This window comes from Pleuronectes platessa, chromosome 2 (genome assembly GCF_947347685.1).
Source record: "Pleuronectes platessa chromosome 2, fPlePla1.1, whole genome shotgun sequence".
Lineage (NCBI taxonomy): Eukaryota > Metazoa > Chordata > Actinopteri > Pleuronectiformes > Pleuronectidae > Pleuronectes > Pleuronectes platessa.
The window spans coordinates 13,269,858-13,284,808 of NC_070627.1; the positions used below are offsets into that span (position 1 = coordinate 13,269,858).

The window sequence follows — 14,951 nt, forward strand, 5'->3', positions numbered from 1 at the left end:
CCCTCAGACGTCTTAGGGGTCATATAACAGCCAAACAATGAAAAACAATAAATGTAAGTTTATACATTTCAAATTAACTATTTTTAAATCTTAGAGATTCATTTGCTAGAATCTGAGGCAAGCTAGTAAAACATAAATATCCTCCTATGTAAACAGGATTAGATGAAATATTTGCCTTGATTAAATTTCCATATCATTTTGGTTCGTGATTAAATAACAGAGTAAAATCAACAATGGTTATTATTATAAATTGGTGCAGTGAACAGTATGCATAATCCAGTGTAATTTCACCATAATTATTGCATTAACTTACCAAGAGGTCTTTATTAGCCTCCAGAAGGAAACTAATCCTTTCATGGAGGACCATGTGATGCACATTCCTCCAGTACATAACCCCTGAGTGGATGGTGTTACAGGTTACAGGGCCCAGTTACACACAGCGTTTTCACATCGGTTGCACTACCACCCCAACTATTATCGGGCCCACTTGGATCGGTGTCCAACATTTGCACAGGAAATTAGAAGCTGGAGTGAGGATTACACGGTGAGAACTGAGCGGTCCTCCTTCAGATTCTGTGCTGGGCTCTCTCCCGGCTTCAACTGTTGTGACAGTAGCCCGCTGATTTCCTGAGAAAGGCGCAGAGGCCAACCAGCGGATCAAAATGCAATCTGTTCCCAGATTGACTCATGAAGAAAGGGCCTGATTGTCCCTGTCACATACATCAGAACATTTCTCTGAGACAAAAACATAGATGTAGTTGCGCTCGAGATGTCACAGAAAGTTTTTTGACATTACCTGTCGGGAAACTGCTGAAGTGAAGTGCACTCAGGATGGAAATACACAGCAAAGTGACACATTAAGCCATTCTGATTGTCTATTGAGAAATTCTCCACGATCTATCATACTGTTGCAACAGCAACCGCGTAGAACAGCTGTAACACAAGTCATTTTGTAGCACCTCACTTTTGTACCAATTAGAAGCAAAGTTGGAAGTTCGTCTCATTCACACAGAAATTTCGATTTTCTCTAGCATCCTTACTTCTTTCAAAGACAAATGTGTTGCATGTTTCCTAATTAGGGTTGCAAAGGGTTCGAAACTTTCTGGTAAATTTCTGGAAACTTTCCAGAAACTATCCATGGAAATATTGAGCTTGGGAATTTTGGAAATTTGGAAAAAAAATATATACGCAAACTAAACGCTGAGCAATAAAAACATCATTCAAAACTCTATTTTAAAGATGTATGGAATGCAGCACACGCTGCATGTTGAATTTCAACCCTGGACTACAGCAGGGCTATTGAGGCCTGCTTTAGTGTGCAGGACTAGTCAGGTAAGTTTCAATGATATCACTGGGGAAAATATATTAACATGCTTATTGAGGATTGTTCATCTGTTCATCTAGCCTATTTCTATTCATTTATCCATCAATTTCAAAATATTTTTAAAGAGAATCCAATTGTTTGGCCAACTATTTATATCTCTGGCATTGCTTTAGTGTTTTTTTACAAGATTTTTTCTCATCTTATTCTACAGAACAATGCCACGTGCACTATCTCATGTGTGGAGACATTTCACCCCTGCCAATGTAGAAGGAAAGGCTGTGTACATTTGCAAATACTGTGCAAAGACCTATGTTACGAATGACACAAAGAACCAGAAGCACATAGTCAAGTGCCCAAAGTTTCCTCAGGGCTCTAATCCCCCTATGACAAAACAAAATGTTTATATATATGTCTGTATATGACGAGGTAAATACAGTTAGTATAAATTACCCACAAAATTTCCAGTTAATTCCTGTTAATTCCCGGTAATTCCTGTAAATTCCCATATATTCCCGTATTTTCCCGTTAATTCCCATGGAAAGTTTCCAACTTTGAATATTCCCGGAATTTTGCAACCCTAGTCCTGATACTTTCAACAAGAACGATTCTGGCTTCACAATACTGTCAAAAATACTGCGAGGACCCATGGCTGACACCTGGGTAAGTCGTTACACATTGAAAGCTCTTCAGCGATGCTATGTCCAAACAATTAAAAGGGAATCTCTGGTTTTCCCCCCATGGTTAATTCTACACAGGTTGTCCAAACAGCAGCACGATCTCTCATGTCGCTTTGGATGGACCTATCTACAGTTTATGATGTCATTAGTTGACAGGAACATATTTTACAGAGAATCTACATTACAAACTGAGCAGGAGTTCATCATGTAGAAATAGGTGAGTAATAACAAGGCTGGACCAGGCTGTAATGGCAAATACAGAATGATGTAAAGAGTAGGCTTTTACGGGAGAATGAGCCCAGGCACTGATTTTGACCTTAACTTAATCAAACATGTCTATTGTGCAAACCCGAGTACATTATTAACTCTAACCCTGTTGCTGCTGTGCCCCTCTAATATTGGTAATTAAGAATCATATCATATGGAAGCTATAGAGTACTGTGGATGGAGATTTAGTAAATAGTTTGGGTGACAGCTTCTCACCAATGATCGCCAACATATGCTATGTCACAAAACGGATTTATTCATCACTAAATCTGTGATTAACACACACACACACACGCACACACGCACACACACACACACACACACACACACACACACACACACACACACACACACACACACACACACACACACACACACACACACACACACACACACACACACACACACACACACATCTGTTTGATGGCAGACAGATTGTTGGATTAATTAAATAATCTCGAGAACCACCCGCCCGGCCATCCCTGTGTTCTGCAGCCTTCCCCAGTCTCGTGTTACCACCATAGCACACTCATGTCCACACAGATCCGTGATTGGAAAGGGCTGGTTGACCATCGCACTCACGTGAACCTCAAATCATCCATGAGAAGAAAAGTGGTGGAGGAAGGAGGGGGCTGGGGGGGAGGAGTCTCACATTGACTTTCACATCCATTCAGCCTTTTTTTTCTCTCCTGCAGCAGCAGCAGCAGCAGCATTGAACTTGCAGGGGCTGCAGGGAGGGAGGGAGGGAGAGATAGAGAGAGAGAGAGAGAGAGAGAAGGGGGGAGCAGACAGTAACGCAGAAGCGGCCGTGGCTCACTCCAGTCCAGGCTTTGTGAAATGAGCATCAGACGTGAGCCCTTTTCGGATTCACAGGGGAAGAGTGCTGCTACCTCTGCTGCTGAAGGAGGAGAAGAGGAGGAGGAGGAGGAGGAGGAGTGGTCAGGGATCATTAGAATGCACTTCTGAGAAAGATCGACTGCGCCCTGAACGCAGCGCAGCGCGGACACAACGCAGCAGAGCCTGGAAAGTGCGCACAAATCGGCCAAGTTGTGTCGATGATCCGCGTCTGATCCGAGGACTGCGGACCGGGCCGAGGCAGCGCTGCACCGGGGCCAACTGAGGCAACGATCCCCTCCCCGAGGATTGCACGACCCACTCTCCCCCAAAATGTCATCTCAGGCGAAAGTCAAGAAGGACAAAGAGATTATTGGCGAATATGAGACCCAAGTGAAAGGTGGGTAACGCGCCCGGAGGCCCGATCGTATTGTTATCCAGCGTGTCAAGGCAGTGTTGCGTAACTTTACCACAACCTCTCTATGGTTGTGCTGCGGGGCGGGACTCGGTGTGTAGTTGTGGATGACATGCCATTTATATTTCGAGCACGTCCCCTCTGGCCCCTGAATTCAACTCGCTCTGATGTTATTGTTTGAATGCAAGTAGATGAAGATGTAACTTGGCTGAACCGGTTTCCCTCCACTCGAGATGATGACATCCCAGAGCGGTAACATGCCTAGCCCTGTACGTGTGGCCGTGTAGACCAGTGGCGCTTCATCATGTGTTTCACTGGAGCTGTATGTGCACCCACCAGGGGAATGTACCATATTACCTTGGACCCCCCCGACCCCCCCCCCCCCCCCCCCAACAGACTGGAGGTCATGCACATCATGCATCTCCTGCAAGATAATTGGAGGCAGCAGCTACTGCTCCTTGAAAGACAGAGTGTTTAAATTTGATATTGTGATCATTTGTGTTAGTCGTGCAGACAGCGTGTGTGTGTGTGTATTTGTCTGACCCTCCTGCACGGAGTGTGTCATCAGGAGGATGAGGGGAATGCTTTGAGAAGGTCACGCAGCAAACAGTTCAGAGAGTGTGTGAATAATGTATACTGTACGTATGAATTATGAACCATGAAAGGATTCTACTGTCTGCCGCTAAATATGTGGCTGGAAGAAGCAGCCAGGGAGAGGAGAGGCAGGGACACACCGGCGCTGTAGCAGGATGTGTATATGGGTGGATTGTCTCCTAAGCCTTTTAGAGACACTTCAGGCAGAAGCAGCTCTGACTCCCTGTGCATCACCTCGTCACAGCTGGATGTCCTCTCTGTAAATCCACCAGGCTTCATACAGATAGAGTTTAGGCCTTCTTTCTACAGGTCGGGCCGATACAATTACACAATTCATGCATTTGTCTATTGAAAAGGAAATCAATCAGGAATTACAGCAACTGGATTGTTTAAGTTCCTTGCTGCAACAGTGCCAATTTGCTGCTTTGTGATAATGAAATTGAAATAGTTAGATTTTGAACTACATATCATCTATCAATCAATCAAATGTTATTTGTATAGCCCATATTCAAAAATCACAATTCGTCTCATAGGGCTTTAACATAGTGTGACATCCTCTGTCCTTAACCCTCAGCAAGAGTAAGGAAAAACTACTAAAAAACCCTTTAACAGGGTAAAAATACGTAGAAACCTCAGAGAGAGCCACATGTGAGGGATCCCTCTCCCAGGACGGACAGAAGTGTAATAGATGCCACGTGTAGGAAAACATCATCAAGATTAAAGTTTTTAGCAGCATTGATGAGGGTAAACATTTTGAAGGATAACTTGAATACTATATGTCAAGCAGTCCTGCTGCAATCATAGTCTATGGTCAGCAGCCAGCAAGATCATGATCCGCCATCCAGATCGGATCCACTATAGTCCACAGTCATTGTCCACTATGCCGCTTATTTTCCTGGAGAAACTCACACAGCTGATTGACTACAATTTTTTCTAAGATTTTAGACATGAAGGGGAGATTAGATATTGGCCTGTAATTGGCTAAAACCTCTGGGTCTAGGGTGTTTTTTTTGAGAAGGGGTTTGACTACAGCTATTTTAAAAGACTGTGTTACATAACCTGATGATAATGACAGATTGATTGTATTAAGTAGCGAACTATCAATTGGGGCAGAATTTCTTTAAGTAATTTTGTCGGAATCGGATCTAAGATACAGGTTGTTGGTTTAGAACCTGAGATTATTTTGGTAAACTGATCACGGGTGATCAGAGAGAACCTGTCTAAATAATGGGTAGGATTCTCAGCCGTTTCTGAGATTTCTGTTGTTGGTAGGGTATAAGTGCCAATTGAGGGCAGGAGATGGTTGATTTTATTTCTAATAGTTAGAATTTATCATTGAAAAAGGTCATAAAGATATTGCTATTTAGGGATCGAGGAATACTGGGTACATATGCGATTTGAAGATGGCGGTTTGGAAGTTTTTCACAATTTTCTGACATTTTATTTGCTAATCAGTTTGGACCATGATTGAGTAGGGTTGAATTATCAGTGATACAAAAAAGCTGTAGCTGTAAAAGCAGGATGACTCAAGGCTATGGACTCAAAGAATCAACACAAGGTTGGGTCTGAGTTTTCTATTGAAGATTGAATGAATGAAATTTTGGCACAATAAGTTAAATCTGTAATTGTTAACGTCATTGACTTGCTCAGACTCGACACGTTTATGGATACCAGACAATGGACTGAAGAAGTCAGTGGCATCTAAACAGCATTCTCTGAATACATTAACCTGAATAAGGGCATACTCGGAATAATCAATAATGGAATTAAGCCACAAGTATTCTGACCGAGTTACATTATGTAAACAAATAAACGTCTCAATTGCATAACGACATCCTGTATCGGAGTTTTCCCATTATTTTGCGACATTGACATGCAGCAGTTAGCAACTACTTGACGACTCATGGCATGGGTTCGAGTGTAATCATGTATTAGGAGGTAACATTGTCATAAGTTATAATGAGACTATCTTAGCATGTTAACAGGAAGATGAATTAGATGATTTATCAGCAACTCATACAAACATCATTATCCAAATAATGTATTTTTCAAAATAAGGTCAATAGTCAGAATATTGTTGTCCATGTGAACATAGTCATTGGTGAAACACTACATCTCTAACGCTCAGTTCTCAACCTGGTGTTATTTTACTTGTTGGCTGTTAAACATCAAACAGTTTTGGGACTGGTATATGGTGTTGGCTGTAATGGGTCCAGCAGGAAACAGAATTAGAAAAACCTAGTTACTTTATATAGTCACAGGATCCAATAATAGTGTCTGTAGTTCAGTTGTCCATGAAAAAAGGGTAAACTGTGTACGGGACAAACATGTGGTCACGGCATATACTACGAATGCTACAAGTGAAATGCAAACCGCTTAGAATCAAATGAGCAAGAACAATATTTATTGTTTTTATCTCAGTTGTTCCACAAGATGTTTTTTTTTAATGCTTATTTGTTAAATGAGAAGATAACTCCACTAACTCTCATTTTTGGCCACTATAACTAAATTTCGCGGCCAGTTAGCTTAGCTTAGCTTCAAGACTGGAAACTGCAGGAAACAGCAAGTACATTTCAGGACCAGGTGCAGTCACTTCCTGGAGTTAATGTTTTTTTAACCAGGACTTGGTGTAGGAGGTTAACCAGGACTTATTTGTATGTTTTCTAAAATCTCATGTAGCATGTTTATCATTAGGGTTTAGAGGTGGTGCATGTAAGCTAATTTGAGTTTTTACTGCTAAACCACGCTAATTGACTGCTGCTACATAGTTAGAGTACAAATATGAAAGTGCTATTGATCTGTGATATTTCAAACCCGTCCAGATCAAAACCATGAAGTAACAGAATATATCTGATTTTAAAGCCCCTTATTATTTTATATCATGGCTCCACACTCTAGTAAAAGCTAATTACTGTTTTCACATACTGTTTCCTCTCAAACCACCACAGTGATGTCAGTGAAGGTAACTTAAGTATTTAAAGTCTTTAGGGAATCCGTGCAAAAATGTTTTGAATCTTCCTTTCACAGACTTAATTTAGGCCTCACTGTTATTGTACAAACGTGGAGCGGAAATCACCAAATTCTGTCAGCATGTTTCTGGAATGAAGGGTATGATTAGCATTTTGCAGACAGAGGTGTGGTTTACTCGCTTGCCCGCTCCTCTCTTTGTCTCTCTGTTTATTTGTTTGACTTTCTCTCTCTCTCTCTCTCTTTCTTCCCCTCCCTTTTTCCCTCACCCTCTCTGTCTGGTCTCCACACCAGCTCTGTGGCCACGAGAGAGCCATCACAGCTCCGTCTCTCATCTCAGTTTCAGGAAAAGCTCTTAAGCTGACATCTTAAGCTCATTTGCTAACTGGGCTCAGATCAGTTCGGAGCTGCGGGGGCTTTTCTCTGACACTGACACTGCCGTTCAATAATGCTGCCGAGTTGCTGACTGCACAGAAGTTCAAACACAATCCTAATGCGCTTTGCAGTGTTTTCGGTCACTTGAAAACTGAGTGTGAGGTGTGTGGTTTGAGCTTCACAGATTTACATGTCTAGGCCTTTATTTGCCTTTACTGTCACGTGGCAATTCTGATTCATTGATGAGTGAACAATTAGTCATGAGCAGATGATGATCGAACCTTTAACTCATCATTTAGTCCTAATTTCTGTTTGATTGTAACCAAAACAAAATCCTGGATAGACTTGTTTTTCACAGTATTTTAGTTTAAATGAATTATTACATCTAAAGTGTCTAGCTGACCATTCTGAGGTATTTCTAAACTTCCTGCTCATCCCAGAAACAGAAGTAAATCCGGGCATGTTGCTCTATCAGGATGTATTACGAAACATTTATTGCTCGATTCATGTTGCCAAATTATATCATGTAACATACACAGGACATTAAAAAGAAAACCTGTCTGTAGAACCTACAAAAATGACAAAAATACAAAAGTGAAACATTTAGTAACGTAATATTTAGTTGTAGAATTTATTTGACCTTGTACTGGCTTACTGACAATGTAGCTGTAACTAAGTAGCAGTAGTTTCACTACAGGTTCTCCTACTGCCACCTTACTCATCACAAAAATGCGTTGCATGAAGAGCATGTAGACACACCCCTTTGTCTGTATTCATCATAATGAAAGAATGCCGAGACTGATACTGCTCTGAAATGTCCTGGTTACGTGAACATTGAAACCATATCTTTGTTGCCCGTGTCCTGGCAACATGCAGCCTATGAGACATAATGTGTTGCTGGGCTGACAGATTCATACTAACAGTTCAGCATCATAGAAAATAAAAAAAAACGTTTGGAATCCTGCCCACTAAATCCTGGATCTTCCTGTCCTGTGGCAGCACAAACAGCGATGCCTTGCCTTGCTGCAAATCTTTCTGCAGAGATGTGAACTCAAGCAAATAGACTGTACAGACATACCATGTTAATTAATGCATTCAGGAGACAAGTGTTCACAGAACACAGCCTCGATTTGTGCCAAATTATGTCAACGTGTCAGTCTGGGTTAGGCCACATGTGACCAGCCACGCATGGCTAACTGCAGACACAGCCCCAGAGACCGCTGCTGGCCACTGTGAGCGCAATGCTAGGCGGGTTTGAACAGGATGTCGTGGTGACAATGACTCCTCACTACGTGATAGTTGGTGCTCTCTGCTGCAGTGATCAGCAAACCCTGCAAGGCAACCCAATATGTTAACCACCACCCCCCCACACACATTTCATTGTTGTCCTTGTCAGTCGTGCTGCGTTTGAACTTGGCGGGTGGACATGTTTGTCTTTTTTATATCTGCAGGGGGAAACGCGAGGTCAATGGGCTTAGACAGGTACTTCCTCTCTGTCAGGGATAAACCATGACAAAAGGATTTGGGTGTAGATGTTTGGTTCAGTTGAGGGACATTCAATCGATGTGTAGGTTGATTTGTTTTAGCCTTATATTTAAACATCGAATAACCTTTAAATGTTTCTATCTCCAACTTAACATTTAACATCTTAAGCATACACATCTCCACCGTACTATTGTGCAACAATAGGCCGTTACTCAATCACAACACGGACGATGGCAGCTACAGACTTGACTGTTCTTGTCCTCATCCTACTCTGTTGCCTTCAGGTCTCCTGAAGCCATTCATTTATGCCCCAAATGCTTGTTGAAGTCACATGAACAGACCGGGCTGTTAACCACATGGGTTAAGAGAAAAATAAAAATGACAAATGGTTAAAGCCCCATCAGTGTGATTTCCACAAGCCTTTAGGTGTGGAACATTTTTATTAATTCGGGCTGCACGCTGTTCCGAGGCAGGGGACCTGGTGTGACCCTTATGTGATCGATACAAATATAGACAATAGACTGCATCCAGCTCATGCCACTCACCTTTTGGTGTACATTATACATTTGAACACCTTTACAGCTCCCTTGTATTTATGCATTACCCTGCAACGGCTTGAATCATTCATTGAATGTAGTGCAGTATTGCACACTCGCTAGTAACAGTTTAAGTTCTAAAAATAACATGCTCACAGGAGAGTGAATGCAAATATCACGAGCCTATTTGATGTCTCACTGATAAAATTATGCAGTTAAATCAATTTAGATTTGCTTATTATATTGTCTGCTCGTTCTGTTATACTGTCACCCTGGGATTAGAACTGATTAAAGTCACACAGGCCGACAAATTGCATCGTTCTGGTCTATTCTAGCACGGACGGACGTCGGAGTGGCATTTCTTCCTATTTTGAACTTGATTGCAGCCTCGCTCATCAGCACAGGCTGTTTACTGAGTATTACCAAGCCAAGAAAGTTGCCGTTGTCCTTGGCCATTATGCTTAACAGACTAACTGCTGTCAGAACAGGGAACTGGCCTACTCCCATTGAGATGCCTCCAGAGGCATGTTACCAGGCAACTGGGCAACTATGGGGACCATGAGGGGTACGTCTCAGAACAGCAAGGGACTATGTATTTACTCTCTCTCCTTCTCCTTCTCACTCTTTCATTCATATTTTGCTCGCTCACAGACGACGGGGGAGGCGTTTTTGGAATCCTTTATTCTAGATACAGAAACAGCATTTAGAAGTGGACAAAAGGGCCTTTTCTTCCACCGGGCCATCTTTTCCATTGATAAATGTCTACTGGGCTCCTTTCAGTGCACAGCAATCGTATGCATGGTTGAAACAGTCTGTCATAATGGAGTCCTCAGCCATCTCAATGTTTCCAAAATGCTTCTTATTGTCTTGTAGAGAGAGGGAAGCTTTGTTTAACCCCCGGTTTGAGTATATAAAATCCACATTGCATAAATTTATATACAGAATGCAATGGAATTTATTAATATCATGAAACTTAATTCAACCATATCACTCACTCAGCTTTGGTTCTGATTTACACTTGATCTGCAGCCACACATTCAGCAGCCACTTAGCCACTGGATTTATGACCACCTTGTAATAAACAATATATAGATGAAATAAAATGTGATCTGTATTTCTTTTTAGTGTTAATGTAAAGCCATAAAAGGGATGTTATTACTTCCCTGGACGTGTTTATCACCTGGAATCCCAAAGGTTTTCAATAACAGCCAACTAAGGTAATAATGCAGGCTGTCCAGGAGAGAGGTGATTATTTATACGTGGTCATTGTGAAGAAGGAAAAAAAAAAAGGCGCTAAAGTGGCTCTCAGTGGAATATCCCCGCCAAGGTCGAACAATCTAGAAATATAAGAGAGAAAAGCACGTGGTCTGATAACTTAAGTAATTTATTTGTCATAAAAACATAGTTCAAGGAAGTGAAAACATCCTGGATCTGCCCCTTTAAAGGTAGGGTTGGTAATCCAGGGAATGCTAGCAAGAGCAGGCTAAGCTAAGAAAATATGCAATACATGAAAGTGCATCGCAGCGGTGTATGTTTCTCCGACTTGGAAAACTCCTCATGCACAATGAGAACACTGTCAGGGTGCGCATATAGACAGGCATGTCAGCTATTGACAAACAGGTATGCCAGCCAATCATCATCAGTCATTTCTTTTGGTCCGAATGAAATAATTGGTCATATTTATTATGACATGAATCACAGTTCTTCAAGGGCCACAGGCAGCAGCTTTTAGTTTTATATGAAGAGCATTTCAACAAGTAAGATAAAAAAAGTGTGCGCCAGAAACAAGCTAGCAACCCCACCTTTACATTTGTGCCCACTCCTAAACTCAATGGGTTCTTCGCAGGCCCAGGTCCCATCCCTCAACCAGGTTTAGTGGTAATGGAATATATAAAAAAAAATATTTGCGTATTATGACAAATTATATTATAACGATTATGTATTTTTATTATTTTAATTATTTTGTGTAAATGCTCTATTTCCATATTTTATAAAATGTCTCTACAAATAACATATTTTCTAAATGTTGAGCAAACCTTACATTTTCCTCAGTCTCAGACGCTCAGTAAGTTTCCGAACCTCATAATCACAAAACCATAGCAATCTTTTAATCGAAAGAATGTCGGCAATTTGTTTTCTTTTTTTTTTATTTCAAGACAAACTTCTCTGAAGGCTCGCTCAGCACAATGCCTTTTGAGAAGCTGACCTATTTTTTATTTTCCGTGCTGTCTGCTGCAATCATCAGACATGCATCTCATATACACGTGTGCCACCCCAGCATTTAGACACCCCCCATTCTCCCTCCCTCCAAAACACACGCGGCAGACAAATTCACTTTGACAAACAGTTTTATCCAACTATGATGACTTTGTTCTTTTATTACTGCTTGTGTTGGCTTGACCGTGTCCTCACATATTTGTATGTTCTACATAATTTGCTTTGCTTGATGTCATGGCTGAAGGAGTGTGGGTTAAAAGCTGACCCGCTGCACTGTTTGGCAGCCAGAAGTGAGGCCCAGCGTGTCAGCTCACTCCCCCACAGAGGCTCTGTTTATTCTGAAGGTGGTCTCCCTTCTTTGATATGCAGAGATCCGTAACCAGCTGGTGGAGCAGTTCCGCTGTCTGGAGCAGCAGTCCGAGTCCCGGCTGCAGCTGCTGCAGGACCTGCAGGAGTTCTTCCGTCGGAAAGCAGAGCTCCAGCTCGAGTACTCCAGGGGCCTGGACAAGCTAGCCGAGCGCTACTCCGCCAAGATCCGCACCTCCAGAGAGCACCAGCACTTCAAGTGAGTCTTGTCACTGTCTGTCTGCTAAGCACCAGGTGCCTGCAATAAAATGTGTTGGACAGATAAACAACTGTCAAGTATTTCAAACCTCACGCTGATCACTTATTCAACACTGAGATGGGGGGGGAAAAAGGCAAGGAGGAAGAGATAGGGATAAGCAGCCAAAAGGGGAAGAGGAATAAAGGCAGGAGAATTGACCTGAAATGAAGCCAGGGCTAAGGAAGCTTGTGGCCTCAGGCTGCTGTGTGTCTCCCATCTAGGTCAGACTCTTTACCCCCCCCTCCCCGTCTTTTCTCTGTGGCTGTCATTTCCATTCTCAAACAACTTAACACGAGACTGCTGCCCAACAACTCTTATTTTTTCAATGGACGCTGAAAATAAATCCGAGCTTGTTTAGAGTCTGAAAAGAGGAACTACGCAGGCTTCTCATACTGACGTTGATTATTTGAACTGTTGGTGTAAGGGGAGATGTGTGGTTCTGAAACAAACACACCCTGCAGCATATTGAGGAATTGCTTCTTACTTGCTCTGAGCTGCCTGGAGCTCACTGTGACTTTTGGATCATGTGATGATTGTAAATGCCGCACATGTGGATGTGGAATGAATCAGAATCTGAAATCATAAATAATAGAAATGAGACAGAATATGTCCAGTTAACATCATAGATGGAGTAGGATCCATATTGGTATCAAACTTAACCTATTCATAGATATTAACACTCTACAATTGTCTGTTTTTTTCACAAGGATCATGGCATTGGTATCATACTAATTCTAGAAAGATGGATTTCCATGACTCTTTGTGTGGGGAGGGAAGAATTCATTAATTATGGGATCCAGATCAGGGAACGGATCGAGGATGTTTTGTAACATCGGACATTTCTATACATTTTCATTAATTTATCAGGGAATAATTCATGGGTCTTAATGGGAAAGAAGCAGACATGGTTATGGGACTGATATTTATGAGTGTGTGCCTTATCGAAAGGCTGCCCATCTCACAATGTTGAAGAAAGTCAAGACACAATTCCTGGATCCACCCTCTTTGAAACCGTTAGTTGGTTCTAACAATGAAAAAAATAGCGTAGACCTTAAATGAAGATTGATTGTCAAATTAAATTGTATTTGAATAATTTAATCTTGAGATACTCTCCATAATATTATTGGATTAGCAGCGTTGGAAATTAAACTTATCATACAAAGTACGACACTAGACTACAGACAATATTGATATGTATTCAGTTGGCCACTCTTTCATATGACCTGACTGCCTCAGTCATGCGTAACAAACCCCATTGGTTTCTTCAGTGGTCTTCCCATCTCTCTTTCAGTCTCTCCGGCCAATTGGACATAAATGGTAATCATGGCGGAGAGCTCCCGTCACGGGGACATTGATAAGTGGAGCATTCCCTCAAAGGGAGACCCCTGTAAGAGACTCACATTGCATGACTTCTCCCCTCACCCCAGTGTCCCAGATTCTCCCCCCCCCACCACGTCACATTAAATGGTCGTCATTTCAACTGTCTGTCGGTGACTGGGTTCGTACTCACTGACTCCAATGGACCAACTAAATCTGTATCATTAATAATCCCATGCAGCGTTCTCTCCTTGAGTTTCTTTCTCTCTCAGACACATTTAATTTGTGTTTTCTTTAACAGCTAAAACCTCCGTGCCCTTCTTTCTTAACCGTGATCCTTTCACATTTTCATTTCTGGTGTCAGATTTAATAAAAGTGTTGGCAGGAGATTGTCAGGGAACATTTTCTTTTCAACACGTCCAATAGATAGAGAGGCTGCAGCAGAAATGTGATTATAGACAATGTGGTCCTTGGAACATTTTGAAAAGCCAATTTGAATCCAACTTATTGTACTCTAGTTAATAGATGCAGTCGTTCATCGACATCTCAGTTTTTATATTTGCAGATGTGCGTCAATATAATTGTTTTTGTTTTACAGAATGAACAAGGTTTGACTTTTATTTAGTTTATACATATCAAACTGTTATATTGTTATTATTATTAATATTATTATTATTATTATCATTCAGATGTCTATAATAAAGATTTGAAAAAGTACTAAAAACGATGTGCATTAACTTAACTTTTATACTTTTGGTTATAGCTGTGTTTAATTTTTATTTACTTAAAACAATGTTAATGGTCACATTTGTCCAAATATCAAACCTCAATTACAGTTTGTATAATATAAGGGTTTAATAATGGCATCTTATTCTTAATACATATTTCAGAATCAGAAATGTTAACTTCTTTATATCAGTATCTGCCTTGGACCCCAAAATCCTATTGGTCTGGTTCTAATCATCAGTTCAGAGTGTTGCAGCAAGGCGGTGACCTTGTCATTGAATGGGTATTGTACTTGTTACAGGCTGACAGGTAGGAAACCTTGTTCTGTCACCTTCTGTGAACTGTTCTACAACAACTCCTCTGTATCCTGAACACGTCTGACTCATTCTCATTCAAAAGCTGCCGTCAGCCTAACATTAACAGGTTCCTGGCATCCAGCCGCCTGGATCAAACACCTGCTCTGCTGGAAATGAGGGCCTATAGGAAATGCTTGTCCGTGTTTTTCTTTTTCTTTCAAAGTGTTCAAAGATGAGACAAGAAACAGATAGAAATGCGGATGCCCACAAATTAAAATTATTATTTTAATGAAAAAATTATAATATTAAATAATACT

At 41.3% G+C, this 14,951-nt stretch overlaps 1 protein-coding gene across 3 annotated transcripts in view; it reads left to right on the forward strand.

Moving 5' to 3' along the window:
* Positions 1-3,027: 3,027 nt before the first annotated feature.
* Positions 3,028-14,951, forward strand: part of LOC128458819 (SLIT-ROBO Rho GTPase-activating protein 3) — a 29,279-nt gene continuing 17,355 nt past the window's right edge. For all 3 annotated transcript variants that reach the window (XR_008342060.1, XM_053443818.1, XM_053443827.1), the window contains exons 1-2: positions 3,028-3,502; positions 12,061-12,256. Coding sequence is in view for 2 of the 3 variants with exons in the window: in XM_053443818.1 (XP_053299793.1) it covers positions 3,436-3,502; positions 12,061-12,256 (263 nt within the window). In the remaining variant the exon portion in view is untranslated. The remainder of the gene's footprint in view (positions 3,503-12,060; positions 12,257-14,951) is intronic.